The 17,054-nt window shown below is 45.5% G+C and overlaps 1 protein-coding gene across 2 annotated transcripts in view; it reads left to right on the top strand.

Moving 5' to 3' along the window:
• hpse2 (heparanase 2) overlaps positions 1-17,054 on the top strand; it is a 268,332-nt gene that overhangs the window by 228,911 nt on the left and 22,367 nt on the right. Inside the window, exons 10-11 of one of the 2 annotated variants that reach the window (XM_052027869.1) lie at positions 5,705-5,850; positions 15,611-15,757. In XM_052027869.1, the coding sequence (XP_051883829.1) occupies positions 5,705-5,850; positions 15,611-15,757 (293 nt within the window). The remainder of the gene's footprint in view (positions 1-5,704; positions 5,851-15,610; positions 15,758-17,054) is intronic. The other variant, XM_052027870.1, reaches the window with a different exon arrangement.

Genomic DNA, 17,054 nt, shown 5'->3' with positions numbered 1-17,054 from the left:
CCACTTTCTCATGAAACCCACCATCCCCTACCCCCAGATTCTAGCCCTGACCTACACACTTTGAACAACTTACAGGCCAATTAACCTACCCACCCGCATGCCTTTGGGATGTGGGAGGAAACCGGAGCTACCAGGGGAATCCCACGTGCAAACTCCACCCAGACAGTACCAGAGGTCAGGATTGAACCCAGGTCTCTGGGGCTGTGAGGCAGTGGCTTTACCACGTATGCCACTGTGCCACGCGTGTCCTTTAGTAGGAGCAACAAACAAGGCCAACTCAGCAAGTCAGGCAGCATATGTTCCAGGTCAAGGTCTAAATGAAGAGTCTCGACTCAAAACATCGACTGTCCATTTCCCTCCACAGACACTGCCTGGCCCACTGAGTTCCTCCAACACCTTGATCATTGCTCCAGATTCCAGTGTCTGCAGTCTCTGGTGTCTTCATTAGTAGGAGAACTGGTGGCTCCATTTGGGCCTTTTCAAATCCACTGACCATTTGGGAATGGTGTCCTTGAGGGAAAAGTAACTAAGAAGGAGAATTCCCCATATAACTTCTTCAGACAGAAATCTAATAATTGGAACGGTCTCACTGGGACATCCAGTGACCTGTGCAGAAGGTGCCTACCTAAGTTCAGTAAACACTCACATTCCACTAGAACCAAAGTTAAAATTAAAGCAGATGTTTTATGTACGTTCCTCAGGACCATCGCAGGGAGGGTTATCCCACCACAACACTATAAAATGAAATCACAACAATGGTTTAATATTGGGTCATTTTTATTTTGGTTTTCATAGAATTGTTACGGCACCAATATAAAACTTTGGTTAGGGCCCACTTGGAGTATTGTGTGCAGTCCTGGTTGCCCCATTAAGGAAGGATGTGGAAGCTTTGGAGAAGGTGCAGAAGAGGTTTTCCTGGATGCTGCCAGGATTAGAGGGCATGAGCTACAAGGAGAGGTTGGGCAAACTTGGGTTGTTTTCTCCGGAGTGTCGGAGTCTGAGAGGAGACCTGATAGTTTAAAGCATTATGAGAGGCATAGATAGGATAGACAGTCAGAATCTTTTTCCCAGCATTGAAACGTCAAGGACTAGAGGACATGCATTTAAGGTGAGAGGGGGAAAGCTTAAAGGAGATGTGTGGGGCAAGTTTTTTACACAGAGAGTGGTGGGTGCCTGGAACGGGCTGCCAGGGGTGGTGGTGGAAGCAGATACAATAGTGGCATTCGAGAGGCTTTAAGATAGGCGTGTGGATATGCAGGGAGTGGAGGGATATGGATTATGTGCAGGCAGACAGGTATAGTTTAATTTGGCATCGTGTTCAGCACTGACATTGTCGCAGACAAGTCGGAAATGTGGCTGCTCGGCGATATACTTAAATAAAAACATCAGCCAACCAAGGCAAGATGTAGTTAAACCAGAGCACTTAACTCAACCAGTCAGCTACTACCTCGAACCAAGCTTCCACCCAGCAGAAGGTGCCTGCAGCCCCGCGTCAGCTGACCAATCCATCCCCATCCACCCATCTGGTCTCCCAAACACTCGTGCCTATGTATGGACTGTACATAAGGCATGCATTGGTAACCTGGGGAGGACCTGTAGATGTACAAATGTGAAATGCAGTTTTGAATCCATTTGGTGTAACAGGAAGAGACACAGCAACTGTGGATGGATTGAATAGATCAAAATCGGTCCTTGGTCACATGTGTTGAACACACAGATGTCCAGTGTACCCCACTACCAAAATTTGGTTCCACTGAAGTTTCTTCAACCCTTTAATCCCAAGATCCGAGTGGAGGAAACCCTCACCATGAAGCCTGCAGGATGAATGTGGAAGACGTGTCTAATGTGGTCTTTACAATGTGGCAGGTTCAACACTTCTATGACAAAAGATTATCTAACAGAGATTATAATTCTAACAGAGATTATAATTGTACAAAGGATTTCCAAGACACAAGTATTTTAGGGCTGATCTCCCTGGAGTGTCGGAGGTGGAGGGGAGACTTGATAGAGGTTGTTAAAGTTATGAGAGGCATAGATAGGGTAGACAGAATCTTTTCCCCAGGGTAGAAATGTCAAACACCAGAGCACATGCTTTTAAGGTTAGAGGGGGGGAGGTTTAAAGGCGACGTGAGGGGCAGGTTTTTTACACAGAGAGTGGTAGGTGTCTGGGATGGGTTACCAGGGGTAGTGGGGGAATTGGTGGAGCTTAAGAGGCTTTTAGATAGACAGATGAATATGAAGGGAATGGAGGGAGATGGATGATACACAGGAGGAGGACATTTAGTATAAATTGGCATCGAGGTTGGCACAACATCGTGGGCCGAACAGCCTGTCCACTGCTGTACTGTTCTATGTTCTAAGTACAAGTCTAACAAACTACCACTGAGTTCCAGATGAATAAGTCGTCCATCACAGGAACAAGGATCTGGGAAGCGATCCTTCTTGGACTGATGCTGAGGAGTAAATTCTATATCTTCATCTCTGTCATTCCTAATAACCCCAACTGTCTTCTAATTTTTATACTGTTTTTTATATTTACTAGTCATCTAGTAGTAACATCATCTGTATGTAATATTTTGCAACTGCTGCTGTGTTTTGTGGTGTCATTAGTTTTGATCAGGTTAGAACATGGATACAATGGTTTCTCTTGATCCTGTCAAGTGGATGGGCAAAAGGGTTACGGGTTAGAAGTTCAAATAGTCTCTCTGTCTGTCCATGAAAGTCTTATGTTAGTAATAAGCACCTTGAACCTTGGGCAGTTTTTTTCTGCTGTGCTGGAAAGCTGAGGTTAGCAATAAGTGTTTTGGACCTGGACAGTGAATATCCATCGCAGTGGACCGGGAGAGGTGAGAACAGGAAGAAATTAGCAGCAAAGATGATGAGACATCGATGTCTTCCAAGGAGATAAAAATTCTCCCAACATAGGTGAAATGTCTTCATTTTGGCATCATATGCTTGATCCCTTGAGAAGCAGCTTGGCTGGTCAAGTTGAAGATCCATTGCCATGGCAATTTGGGATGGACAGTAAATGTTGCCTTGCCAGTCAAGAACAGAAAAGACTCTTTAAATGTGCTCTTCCCGATCATCTCTTTTGCTCAGAATCAGAAACAGAATCAGGTTTTTTATCACTGACATATGTTGTGAAATTTGTTGTTTTGCGGCAACAGTACAGTGCAAGGCATAAGAATTACTATAAGTTACAAAAAAAAAGTACAAAAAAGAATAACGAGGTAGTGTTCATGGGTTCATGGACCATTCAGAAACCTGATGGCAGAGGGGAAGAATCTGCTTCTAAAACATTGAGTGTGAGTCTTCAGTCTCCTGTACCTCCTCCGTGATGGTAGTAACGAGAAGAGGGCATGTCCTGGATGGTGAGGGTCCTTAACGATGGATGCCACCTTCTTGAGGCACTGCCTCTTGAGGATGTCCTTGATGATGGGGAGGGTTGTGTCTGTGATGGAGCTGGCTGAGTCTACAGCCCTCTGCAGCCTCTTACGACCCTGCGCATTGGAGCCTCCATACCAGGCGGTGAAGCAACCAGTCAGAATGCTCTCCACCGTACATCTGTAGAAATTTGCAAGAGTCTTTGGTGACCTACCAAATCTCCTCAAACTCCTAATGAAGTAGAGCCACTGGTGTGCCTTCTTCGTCATTGCATCAATGTGTTGGGTCCAGGATAGATCCTCTGAGATGTTGACGCCCAGGAACTTGAAGCTGCTCACCCTTTCCACCGCTGACCCCTCGGTGAGGACTGGTGTGTGTTCTCCCGACTTCCCCTTCCTGAAGTCTTTCTTCCCATTTCTCCTTTTTTGTGAGTATTGACAACTTCTGTCTTTTAAACTTGTTGCCGATCAGCTTTCGTCAACCTTACCCTCATTTCAAGCCCGGTTTCAAAGGCTGCCTTGTTAGCCACTAGGACGGTGATGACTGGAATAAATCAGAAAATGCTGGACAAACTCAGCAGGCCAGCAGAGAGAAGCAGAGTTAATGTTTCAGGTCAGTGACTTTTCATTAGAGCTGCAAGAAGTTAGAAATAAAACAAGTTTTAAGTTGCAATGCTCTGCATTAATACAACCAAGCAGGGAGCCCGTGGAGGTGATGAATCCAAGCTAGGCAGGTAAACGAATCCTCCGTGTCACAAGGGTTAAAGGCAAAAGTGCCCTGAAGAGCAAATTATGCTGTAATTTAACAGCCATACCAGATGAAAGAGATATGCATACCTACCGAAGAATATTGCATGTGTCACACAATCAGAGCCAGCATCATAACTATTTAATTATGACCCCATTTTTACATACATTCAGCTGGGATTTGATATTAAATGGAATTAACTACGGGAATGTGTTTATAGTTTCATTAGTGAACTGAGGTTGGATCATGTGCGAGCAAACTACCTGTGGATTACTGGAGCTTCAAATGGTTGGCTAATAACCAAGTTTATAAAACCATAGAATTCATCACTCTTTTAGCTTTTACACGCCAGTGGTTCTATTTTCAAAGAGCTCTCTATGTCAAGATGATGATTTATTCTACCTTTTTATTCAAATCAGGCCTGGTGTAAGATCAGCCATTAAGTAACACAAGCTCAAATCAAACAGTCACTTCTCACAAGGAGCCCTCTATCTCTCCAGCCTGTTAGCCTCCTCTCTTTTTGCCAATGTAGGTTAACTTTACAGAACTCCTGCTGGTATTTTTTTGATCTGCGGTGATATGTGAGCCCAATGCCTGGTTTCTGATATTGTCCAGGAGTCAAAAAGAAGTTCTTTTTGAAGCAGGTTATTGAATAGACACAAGTATTGTTTTCAATAGAAACAGAAAGTGTTGAAAATACTCAACGGGTCAGTTGGTATCTGTGGAGGGAGAAACAGTTAACGTTTCAGGTCCGGAACCCTTCATCAGAACTGGGAAAGAGAGAAACGTTAGTTTAGGTGGCAGAGACGGTGGGGAAGGGGGAGTTGATGGAGCAAAGGGACTATCTCTGATAGGGTGAGACCATGACATGGCAGTTAAAGAACAGTTAAGATTAGATTCAGTTTCTTTGTCTGCGTAGTGCGTTGCTATGGGTAAATTGGTTTATTATTGTCACACGATACGAGGTACAGTGAAAAACTTGTCTTGCAGACCGTCCATACAGATCATTTCATCACATCAGTACGTCAAGGTAGTACAAGGGAAAAGCAATAACAGAACATAGTGTTACAGTTACATAGAAAGTGCAGTGCAGGCAGACAATAAGGTGCAAGGTCATAACGAGGTAGATTCTGAGGTCAAGAGTCCATCTTATCGTACAAGGGAACCGTTCAATAGTCTTAGCGGGATAGGAGCTGTCCTTGAGCCTGGTGGTACGTGCTTTCAGGCTTTTGTCTCTTCTGGGGAGGGGAGGGGAAGGCGGAGAAGAGAGGAAGAGGTAAGACTTTGGGACATGCCAAGCAGGCCAGACTATAGAAAAAAAAGAAAAAAGGATCAAGAAAAACCGAAACAAAATGATGGGAGATAAAAATCGCCAATCTGTGTGCAAACTCCACATAGACAGCGCCCGAGGTGAGGTTTGAACCTGGGTCTCTGGAGCTGTGAGGCAATGGCTCCACCAGCTGTGCCACTGCACTGCTAGTGAGTATTTCCAGAATTTTCTGTTTTTAGTTCAGATTTCCAGCATCTCCAGTTTTCTTAAATTGATTTTTTCCTCCTCTTGACTTTCCCACAGGACTACTGGCTCTCTCTCCTGTACAAACGGTTGGTGGGAACCAAAGTTCTGATGGTTCAGGTGGCTGGCCTCCAACGGAGACCCCGGCCAGGCCGAGTCATACGAGACAAGCTGAGGATCTACGCCCACTGCACGCACTCCCGCAAGTAAGTCCCCTTTGTATTGCCGCTGAAGGAAGCAGCCACCCAAACTCAGTGCCTTTCAACTGCCAAGTAAGAGTATTATCAAAGGAATGGAAGTCCAGCCAACGACCAGAACAAAAGGTCGCTGCTCGGGGATAGATTACACTGAAGACTATGCGGAGATCTGTTTTGTGTTGACTTCCTTAGCCCTGCTGTCAAAGAACATGAGGCTGTTTTCTTTTTTTATTTTGTCAAAGAGACAGTAGCCAGCATTGTTCCAGTTGAAGGAAATGATAAGGGTCCCAAGACTTTCATCAGAGAGTTCAGTCACTGATAAGTGATGAGCATTGAAGCTAAGGGCTGTTGCTTCTGATCAGTGCCTGGTTTGTCTTTCTGCCACTGTAGATGTGGTCATTTTTTCCCTTGGTGTAGTGTATCTGTCTTCATTCATCCTGCCTGATGGATGAATGAGAAATTGCAGGTCAAGATATGAAAAAGAAATACTCTCCCTTTTCCAAATTGCATCCTGGTTACTTGAACAATGGTTGACAAGCCCCAACAGTTGTATCCCTCATTTTGTGAGAGGGCAGAATATTGCATTGGGAATGTCTGGACAGTTCCCTGAATTTAAAGCTGGTGTGCAATTGACATAATAATATCATACGTGTTGCCATGAGAGCTAAACTTGCCACACGGTTTGACTTTGAGACGGCTAAGATAAAGGGAAGAGTGACAGCAGAGAGGCACAGCTGGTAGTGCTGCTGTCTCACAGTGCCAGAGACCCAGGTTCAATTCTGACCTTGGGTGTTGGCTGTGCAGAGTTTTCTTGACAATGTGGGTTTGGTAATCAGTAATTGGCTTATTATTGTCACATGTACTGAGGTACAGTGAAAATCTTTGTTTTGCATGCCATCCGTACAGATCATTTCACCACATCAATACCTTGAGGTAGTACAAGGGAAAACAATAACAGAATATAGAATATAGTGTTGCACCTTACAGAGAAAGTGCAGTGTAGGTAGACAATAAGGTGCAGGGTAATAATGAGGTTGATTGTGAGGTCAAGAGTCCATCTTATCGTACAACCAGGCTCAAGGTCTGTTCAATAGTCTTATAACAGCGGGACAGAAGCTGTCCTTGAGCCTAGTGGTATGTGCTTTCAGGCTTTTGTATCTTCTGCCCAACGGGAGAGGGGAGAAGAGAGAATGTCCAGGGCAGGTGGGGTCCTTGATTATGTTGACTACTTTACCGAGGCAGTGAGAAGTGGATTTCCATCAAGAAGCATCTACGGATGTTCTGGTTTCCTCCCACATTCCAGAAGTATGTAGGTTGGTAGGTTAATTGACCTCCCTTATAAAAGCACCTTATCAATGACAGTAATGCCTCATAGCATAAATTTACTTTGAACTGTGGTGACTGCTAGTAAGCATGCACAAGTATGTGCCATTTTACCACCAGCAGGGGATTAGTGAGTTAAGTCTTTATGTTGATGATATTGTTGAAGGGTGGATCATTGACCTGGATTTTTGGAAGTGCTCATATAATCTTCAAGGGAAGGGTTGGGGTGGACGTGGGGATTGTTGGGTGGCTCGTAAAAGGAACAAGCAGCCAACAAGTTTCCACTTGATCTATGCCTCTTATCATCTTGTACACCTCTATCAAGTCACCTCTCATCCTCCTTCTCTCCAAAGAGAAAAGCCCGAGCTCGCTCAACCTATCCTCATAACACATACTCTCCAATCCAGGCAATATCCTGGTAAATCTCCTCTGCACCCTCTCTAAAACTTCCACACCCTTTCTATAATGAGACGACCAGAACTGAACACAATACTCCAAGTGTGGTCTGACCAGAGTTCTTTGAAGCTAATTCTGGCATCGTATTGGGATAAACCGTGGCTTGGCCCCAGTATACTTCCACTCTTAGCCTGTGGTGTGTATAATGTGTGTAAATCAGCCAAGCAGTGGGAGAATGAGGTGCTCAGAGGAATGACGGAAGCACATCACAGCAAAATGGATTGGAAGCAAGTTGCAACTATATCAAAGTCAAAAGTCAAAGTCAAGTTTATTGTCAGATGCACAAGTCTGTGTGTGCACAGGTGCATAAATGAAAAACTTACTTGCAGTGGCATCACAGGCACATAGCATCAGATAAGCAGCATTCACAAGAAAAACATAAATTAAAATAAATTATACACAATTTTTACAAGAAAGAACACAATTAGAACAAAAAAAGTCCATTTTAGTGCAAAGTGATCAAAGTGGCCATAGTGTTGCTAAACTGTAGTGATTAGGGTTTTGCCAGTTGGTTCAAGAACCGAATGGTTGAAGGGAAGTAGCTGTTCTTGAACCTGGTGGTGTGGGACTTCAGGCTTCTGTACCTCCTGCCCGATGGTAGCTGCGAGAAGATGGCATGGCCCGGATGGTGGGGATCTTTGATGATGGGTGTTGCCATCTTGAGGTAGTGCCTCCTGTAGATACTCCCAATGGTGAGTAAACGTACTGCAAAGCAAAAATAAAAAAATAGACTTGCTTGTGTTTGCAGTAATATGCGGCACATTAAAACACAAATGCATTGACAAGTTACCAAGGTTTTAGGCCTTCAGGCTGTCAATGTTCGGAGGTGTTTGCCTAAATTCATCTGTACCATTCATGACCTTAGAGGCACAGGAGACTGCAGGTGCTGGAATCTGAAGTGACGCAAAAAACATTGGAGTTACTCAGCGGGTCGGGCAGCATCTGTGGAGGGAAATGGACAGTCGACGTTTCACGTCGAGACCTTCATCTGGACCGAAGGACAGAGGGGAGATTTCTATCTTTCTAACTCCCCTCTATCTTTCAGGTCAGATGAAGGGTCTCGACCTGAAACGTCGACTGTCCATCTCCCTCCATAGATGCTGCTCGACCCGCTAAGTTTCTCCAGACTTGTGCCCTGTTGCTCCATTCCTGACCTTGATGGAAATGGCTACCATTTAAAAAAAATAAATTTGGGTCTGTATGTCATCTCGATATAAGAAAACAAGGCGTTTTTTTAAGCACCTCATTTAGATAATAATTGTTAACTAGTTACCGAGTTTCATTGATATTCTCTGTGCGTGGGGATTGAGGACAAACAAACGGGAAACGGCTAATCATCTCATCTCACTGCCCAAAGAAGAAATGTGCCACCTGATTGAAGTTTATAAAATGAGGAGACACATAGATATGGTAGGAAGCCAGAATCTTTTTCCTAAGGTAGAAGTGTCAAATAATAGAGGGCATCGATTGAAGGAGAGAGGGGGAAAGTTACACAGAGAGTGGTGGGTGCCTGGAACCGGCTGCCAGGGTCGGTGGTGGAGGCAGATACGATAGTGGCGCTCAAGAGGTTGTTAGATAGGCACATGAATATGCAGGGTTGGGATGGAGGGATATGGACCTTGTGCAGGCAGAAGGGATTTTCTTAAATTGGCATTGTGTTTGGCACAGACATTGTGGGCCGAAGGGCCTGTTCCTGTGCTGTACTGTTCTATATTCTGTATATTTGATTACAGGATGGGTTTGCAGTCACGTAATGCAGCAGTTAGAGTTAGCCCAGGTTCTACCTTGACCACAGGTGCTGTCTGTGTGGAGTTTGCACGTTCTCACTGCAACCGCTTGTTTTTCTACCTGGCGCTCTGGTTTCCTCCCGCATCCCATAGACATGCTGGTGCTGTAAATGACCCACTGTAAGTTGCCCTTAGTGTAGGTGAGTGGCAGCGATTCAAAGGGAAGTGCGAGACAATAGGTTGTAGGGAAATGAGGGGAATGGGACTGATGGGATATCTCTGCTGGGAGCTGGCATGGACTTGATGGGCTGAATGGCCTAATAAGCAAGCAAATTCTGAGCCAATTTTCAAAGCACAAGGTCCCAGAGAGAGTGGGACTGTGTCTTTTCACGCCATCAACTCCATCAAGATAGAATTTTTGGTCCTGCTACTGTTCATAATCCACATGTCTCTTTCTACTCTGATTATTCATTCCCACCCTCTACCCTCTCCTCTTCTCCCCCTCCCACCCACACACACAAGCCTCCCCAAAATTCACAATACTTCTCACTTTCCAAGGTTTAACTGGCCTCCTTATCTGCCTATTCTGCACCCTCTGTACTTTGGTGCAGTTGTGAGATACTTGAGCCCACCCTCATAGCCATGTTGCAGAACGCACCTGCAAAACTTCGTCTGGATCGTTGCGTTCCTTGGTCAAGATTGGCAATGTCTGAGCGGCAAGAAATGAGGGACATGAATTACTGGAGTAGGTATTCGCCCGGATCGGGAATTATAGATCGATAAACGGTTTCTTTGTTTGGGAATTGTGTTAATGAGATAGTTCTTCAGTTCCATGCCTGCTCCTGATGCCAGCACAGTAGGTAAGTGCCTTCCAAGGTGGGCTTAAGTAGTCCGTGTCGCTGGGCACAAGTCAGGACCAAAAGTTAAGATTAAAGATATGTTTGCACATAAACTGCTGATGCCCAACTCTGCAAAGACCTCTGTAAAACCCATATCAACATAAGACTTTATTTTAATCGACTACGTGGCCACTGTTCCCGCTAACTACTACAAGGAGAGAAAAAAGTAGTTTCGCAATTCCTGTTTCCAACTGAAAACTCAACATTGAAGTGCTCCAATGAACGCCATCAGTTTTTTGTTCAGATCACCATGTTCAGAGAATCCATGGCATCACTTCACTCTCGCTGTAAGGACCAGAAATATCCTTTGACTCCTGAGCAACACACAAAGTGCTGGAGGAACTCAGCAGGTCAGGCAGCATCTGTGGAGGGAAATGGACAATTGACCTTTCAGGTCAAGACCCTTCGTCTTTCAGTCCAGATGAAGGGTCTCTAGCTGAAACATCATCTTTCCATTTCCCTCACTAGATGCTGCCTGACCTGCTGAATTCCTCCCTGGACCTCTGGTGAAGGTTCACTCTATGTTTACATGCAGATATAGAATGTCAGACAACTCAGTCAGAACTCAGACCCTTTGATAACCAAGCAGTGACATTCCATGTAAATGAAAGTCAAAATGCCGGAAGTCTGAACTAAAAACAAACAAAAAAAATGCTGGAAACACTCAGCAGGTCAGACAGCATCTGTGGAGAGAGAAACAGAGTTCATGTTTAGGTCAAAGTTCCTTTGTCAGAACTCAGGAGCTCTGATGAATATCAGACAATGGGTCTTCGACCTGAAATGTAACTCTGTTTCTCTTTCCACAGATCCTGCCCAACTTGGTGAATTACATCCTGCGGTCTCAAGGGAGGTAGAGAGGCCCTGTCTAATATCTCAGGCAAAACCATAACTTCACCAGCACCACAGCACTGCCTGAGTGTGTCACTGTATCGTCAGGCTGTGTTTTCTGTTTTTATTTTGGATTTCCAGTATCTGCGGCTTTTGTTACTTCTACCACATAACAAAAGATTGAATAGAGTGGGACTCATTTTGCAAGAAAGGGGGACAGGTTTATATGGAATATGTTTCCTCTTGTGAACCAGACTACCTTTAAAATTTATTCCTTCAGGCGATTGGAAGGTAAGGCCAGAATTTGTTGTCTATCTCTACATAGGGTATGGTGGCCTACTGGTTAGACTACTGCGCTGGCAGCCAAAATCCTAGATCATTGCTCCAGAGACGTGAGTTCAAATCCCAGCAGGGTATTTTGGTAATTTACATTCAAGTGTTTGCAGCATTTTGTGTTTATATTATCTGAGGTTAACTATTCAAGGCTTTCAAAGAGCTGTCATGGGGGTAGTAGCTCTATGCTGTTAAACTCTATGATTTCACAGAATTAACTCTCTCTCCAACTTGATCTGTAATCAGAGACCCACAACCACAATGATGACAGAAAGGGAGCCACAATTAAATAAGTCACAGAGTCTGATTTTAGTCCAAATCATGGTCAAGTAAGTGAGTACCAGAATTGAGACGATGCAGGTATACTTTGTAATAAAGTGGAAAACAATGAGGTCCACAGGCATTAGCCCGATTATTTATGTTTATGCACGTACTGGGTTAGAACAGGTGTGTGGAGGAGAAGTGAGGGAATTCCGCACTGAGGGGCTGTTATCAATTCCACAGAAACTGCTCTGAAAGTTAATCGCACCAAGATTTCTCACTCCGCCTCACCCTGGGTGTCGACAGCTCGCTCCCGCTCTCCCAGAGGTCAGCTGCTTCTCACAGAGGAGGGAAGGCAGAAGTGAAGCCAATCACCAGGGGTGCGCATTGCCAGGGGACATGGGTGGAATGGACCACATACCAGCGGTCAGGGGAGCTTGAGGCTGCACCAAGAAACTCTCACTTCAGACTAGACTTGTTGTGAACACAGGTTACAGTTCCTGCAGTGTTCAAATTCCTCCTTTGGAGGAGGATTCCAATGGGGGGAGAAAACAAAACAATGAAGCTTGTGCGAAGACGAACACTGTGGGGAAAGTGTTGGGGGCTGACAACAGAATGGGCAGACTCCGTGGAGAAGGAGGGAAATAAAGGACCGCAGATGCTGGAATCTAGGTGAACAACACGATGATGCTGGAGGAACTCAGCAGGCCAGGCAGCATCCGTGGAGAAAAGCGGGCGGTCAACGTTTCGGGTCAGGACCCTTCTTCAGGACTGAAGATAGGAAAAGGGGAAGCCCGATATATAGGAGGGAAAAGCAGAGCAGTGATAGGTGGACAAAAGAGGGGAGGCGGGGTGGGCATAAAATGGTGACAGGTAGATGCAGGTAAGAGACAGTGATGGGCAGGTGAGGGGGAGGAGGGGAGAGCAGATCAAAGGTAAGGAGAGAAAGGAAAAAAAAGTTGAAAAAAAGAGGCTAGGAATGGGAAGAAGCTTGGTGGGGTGGGGGGGTTGTGGGGAAGGGGAGGTGGGGATTACTTAAAGTGGGAGAATTCAATGTTCATGCCGTTAGGCTGCAAGGTTCCAAGACGGAAAATGAGCTGCTGTTCCTCCAGTTTGTGCTTGGGATTCTCCCGGCAGTGGAGGAGGCCGAGGACAGTGGAGAGGGAAGCAGAGTTTATGAGCTGGGTGTCCCTCACCTCTGCCCAGATGTTCGGTGGTGAACCACTGGCGATGACTTCCTCGATTCCACACCTGCACATTGCATCGGGGAAGTCAGGACCGAGCTTACTTATTACAAGGAGATCATTCGGCCCATTTGGCCCGTGCTAGCTCCCAACAGAGAAATCCCAACAGCCCCACACCCTTCTTATTTTCCTACCCTCCCGCAGCTTTTTCTCCCTTGCGTGCTCATCAACTCCCCTGTAATTTCTACAATAGACCTACTCTCGGGTGATTTACATTGGCCAATTGACTTACCAACACGTCCTTGAGATGTGGGACGAAACCAGAGCACCCGGGGATGGAAATCTGTGCAATCACAGGGAGAACGTGCAAACTCCACAGAGACTGCACCCAAGGTCAGGATCAAACCTGGGTCGCTGGAGCTGTGAGACAGCAGCTCTGTGAGGCCAGCTCATTTGACTTCCCACTCTGCCATGAGACTCAATGCAGTCTAGGGTGGAGTTTGAAAGTTCAGGCGCTGGACACAACTTGCATTGGGCCCCTCAGTGTTCTGCCAGCCCAAGGCTGGTGTATGTAGCACTGTTCGTATCGGTTGAATGGAGCCCAGCTTAAAAAGGTAAAGGTCCATCACCTGAGGACTATTCACCACTTACAGACTCACCCTCCCTCTCAGGAGCACCCTTAGTAACGAGGGTCAGCCCAGTTGTATCCAGAAGGGATCAATGAAGGTATTGGTATTGGTTTGTTATTGTCACTTGTACCGAGGTACAGTGAAAAGCTTGTCTTCCAAACCGATCGTATGGGTCAATTCATTACACAGTGCAGTTCCACTGAGTTAGTACAGAGTGCATTGAGGTAGTACAGGTAAAAACAATAACAGTACAGAGTAAAGTGTCACAGCTACAGAGAAAGTGCAGTGCAATAAGGTGCAAGGTCACAACAAGGTAGATGGTGAGGTCATAGTCCATCTCATTGTATAAGGGAACCGTTCAATAGTCTTATCACAGTGGGGTAGAAGCTGTCAAGTCTGGTGGTATGTGCCCTCAGGCTCCTGTATCTTCTACCCGATGGAAGAGGAGAGAAGAGAGAATGTCCCGGGTGGGTGGGGTCTTTGATTATGCTGGCTGCTTCACCAAGACAACGAGAGGTAAAGACAGAGTCCAAGGAGGGGAGGCTGGTGTCCGTAATGCGCTGGGCTGTGTCCACAACTCTCTGCAGTTTCTTGTGGTCCTGGGCAGAGTAGTTGCCATACCAAGGTGTGATACATCCAGACAGGATGCTTTCAATGTGCATCAGTAAAATCGGTAGAAGGCGATGGGTTGTCTCCAGGACGGCCCTGTCAGTTTAGCCCTGGTGTTTGGGACAGGCGCCATCCACTGTCACCTGCTAGTCAGACTTGGTTCCACAGCTGTACTCACGAGATACCAGTTACCACCGTGGGATACGTAAACCTTAGTGGAACCTTCTGTACAGAAGGACGAAAATCTGAAGTCTGTGAAAGATCACACTCCTCCCATATTTCTCAAATCTCTTTACAACACAGAAGCAGGCCACTTAGCCCGTCAAGTCTATGCTGGCTGTCACAGCAAACCCATCGATCCCATCCTTCCACATCTCCCTATTCTCTCTCACAGGTCCATCAATGTCCCTCTGATTCTCCTGCCTCCCACATAACCTACAGTGGCCAATTAACCTACCTGTGTTGTGTTGGGATATGGGGGGAGACCGTAGGCACTAGACAAGTACAGTCATGTCTCAAAATCCCCATGATTACATCCTAACTCTTAAAGCAGTGTAAAGGCTTGACGGGAAACTGCCACAGCTGAAGAGACTACTTCCATTTTACATCGAAGAACTGGAACCCAGGGGCTGTTTAGAGTCATAGAGTTATAAATGTAACTGAACCTGCCTCTACCACCTCCTCTGGAAGTTCATTCCATATACCCACCACCCTCTGTGTGAAAATCTTGCCCCTCAAGTCCCTTTTAAATCTTTCCAAAGTCTCTCTAAAGTCAAAGTCGAGTTTATTGTCACATGCACAGGTACATGTGTGCACAGGTGCAATGAAAAACTTACTTGCAGCAGCATCACAGGCACATAGCATCAGATAACACATAATTTAAACATAAATTATACAAGAAAGAACACAATCAGAGCAAAAAAAAAGTCCATTTTAGTGCAAAGTGGTCAGAATTGTCAGTGGAATTGACCTAAACAATGGTACTAAAAGAAGTTAATGGTAACGTGTTTGCTGACCAAACAGCAAGATTGACCCCAACATTGATTAAAGGAATTAACAAAACGCTACGTGGAGGACACTTGTGGAATGTGAAGTGTAACAAGTTGTGCGGAAGTTGGATTCACTGGAGAGATCAAAAGAAAGGGAGAGGAGGAGAGGGAGAGAGAGCTTGGGCCTGCTTGCTTGTTGCCTGTATAACAAGTGATTGTATTAAAAGCTCTGGAGTCACAGCTTCACGGCTTCAACTAACAGCAAACCCGTGCAGTCCACAGAAAACCTGTGAGGTCTGGCTGTCCGAGATCGGGTAATATCTGTAACCTCAAAGTCACGGGGGGGTTGTAACGATAAAGTCAGTAGTTTGACATGACTGAACTCTTGATTATTTAAAAGCATTTCTTCCTGGGATTTGTTCCAATATTTTTCTACAGTGAACAAAACAAAAACCAACCGATCCAACTTAAGTAAAGTACAATAAGAAGAAGCACTTTGCAACAACTAATTCCACTGTCTTCCTCCTTTAGCCACAATTACCTGCGAGGATCTATCACCATCTACATCATCAACCTGCACAGATCGAGGAAGAAAATCAAGCTGGCTGGAGCACTGAGGGACAAGACCGTCCACCAATACCTCTTCCAACCTTATGGAGATCAGGGGCTATTAGCCAAGTAGGTACAAGCGCGTCACCAACGGCTAAGTGCAGGTCAAGTCCCGAAACCCCTCAGTTACATCTTCCTTGCATTGTCTTGATGCTTGACCAGCTGAAAGGTAGCTTGGTGGTTAAGCTATAAGACCTGCATTCGGAGTTCTGGACAAAGATAAAATTGGCCACGGGAAGGAAAGCTTCTGACTTTAGGAAGGAGGAGGTGGAGGGAAGATTTGAAGTGTATAAAATTATGAGGGGCCTAGATAGAGTAAATAGGAACGAGTATTTTCCTTACCCGGATAAGTGTGAAGTGATGCACTTTGGGAGATCGAATTTGAAGGCAGAATACAAGGTTAATGGCAGGACTCTTATGAGTGTGGAGGAACAGAGGGATCTTAGGGTCCACGTCCATAGATCCCTCAAGGTTGCCGCGCAGGTCGATAGGGTTGTTAAGAAAGCGTATGGTGTGTTGGCCTTCATTAGTCAGGGTACTGAGTTCAAGAGCCGTGAGGTAATGTTGCAGCTCTGTAGAACTCTGGTTAGACCACACTTGGAGTATTGTGTTCAGTTCTGGTCGCCTCACTATAGGAAGGATGTAGAAGCTTTAGAGAGGGTGCAGAGGAGATTTACCAGAATGCTGCCTGGGTTGGAGAGCATGTCTATTCAGGATAGATTAAGTGAGCTAGGGCTTTTCTCTTTGGAGAGATGGAGGACAAGAGGTGACTTGATAGAGGTGTACAAGATGATAAGAGGTATAGATCAAGTGGACAGTCAGAGACTTTTTCCCAGGGTGAAAATGGCTAACACGAGGGGGCATAATTTTAAGGTGATTGGAAGAAGGTATAACGGGGATGTCAGAGGTAAGTTTTTACACAGAGAGTGGTGGGTGCATAGAATGCACTGCCGGCAGAGGTTTTGGAGGCTGATACAGTAGGAACATTTAAGAGACTCTTAGAGAGCCACATGAATGTTAGAGAAATGGAGGGCTATGTGGGAGGGAAGGGTTAGGTAGATCTTATAGCAGGATAAAATGTCGGCACGACATCGTGGGCCGAAGGGCCTGTACTGTGCTGTGATGTTTTATGTTCTACCCTGATTTGTCTTCCCAAAATGCAACACATCACACTTATCCAAATTAAACTCCATTTGCCATTCCTCAGCCCACTTACCCAGCTGCTCAAGGTCCCTCTGTAAATCCTGATAATCATCTTCACCATCAACGATGCTATTTTAGTACCATCTGCAAACTTACTTACTTCTCAAGGGCAACTAATGATGGGCAATTAAATTCTGGCTCAGCCTGTGAAGCCCACATCCCT

The sequence above is a fragment of the Pristis pectinata genome, chromosome 12 (genome assembly GCF_009764475.1).
Source record: "Pristis pectinata isolate sPriPec2 chromosome 12, sPriPec2.1.pri, whole genome shotgun sequence".
Classification (NCBI taxonomy): domain Eukaryota; kingdom Metazoa; phylum Chordata; class Chondrichthyes; order Rhinopristiformes; family Pristidae; genus Pristis; species Pristis pectinata.
Note: the sequence above shows the minus strand (reverse complement) of the source record. Positions and strands in the feature narration are given on the sequence as shown.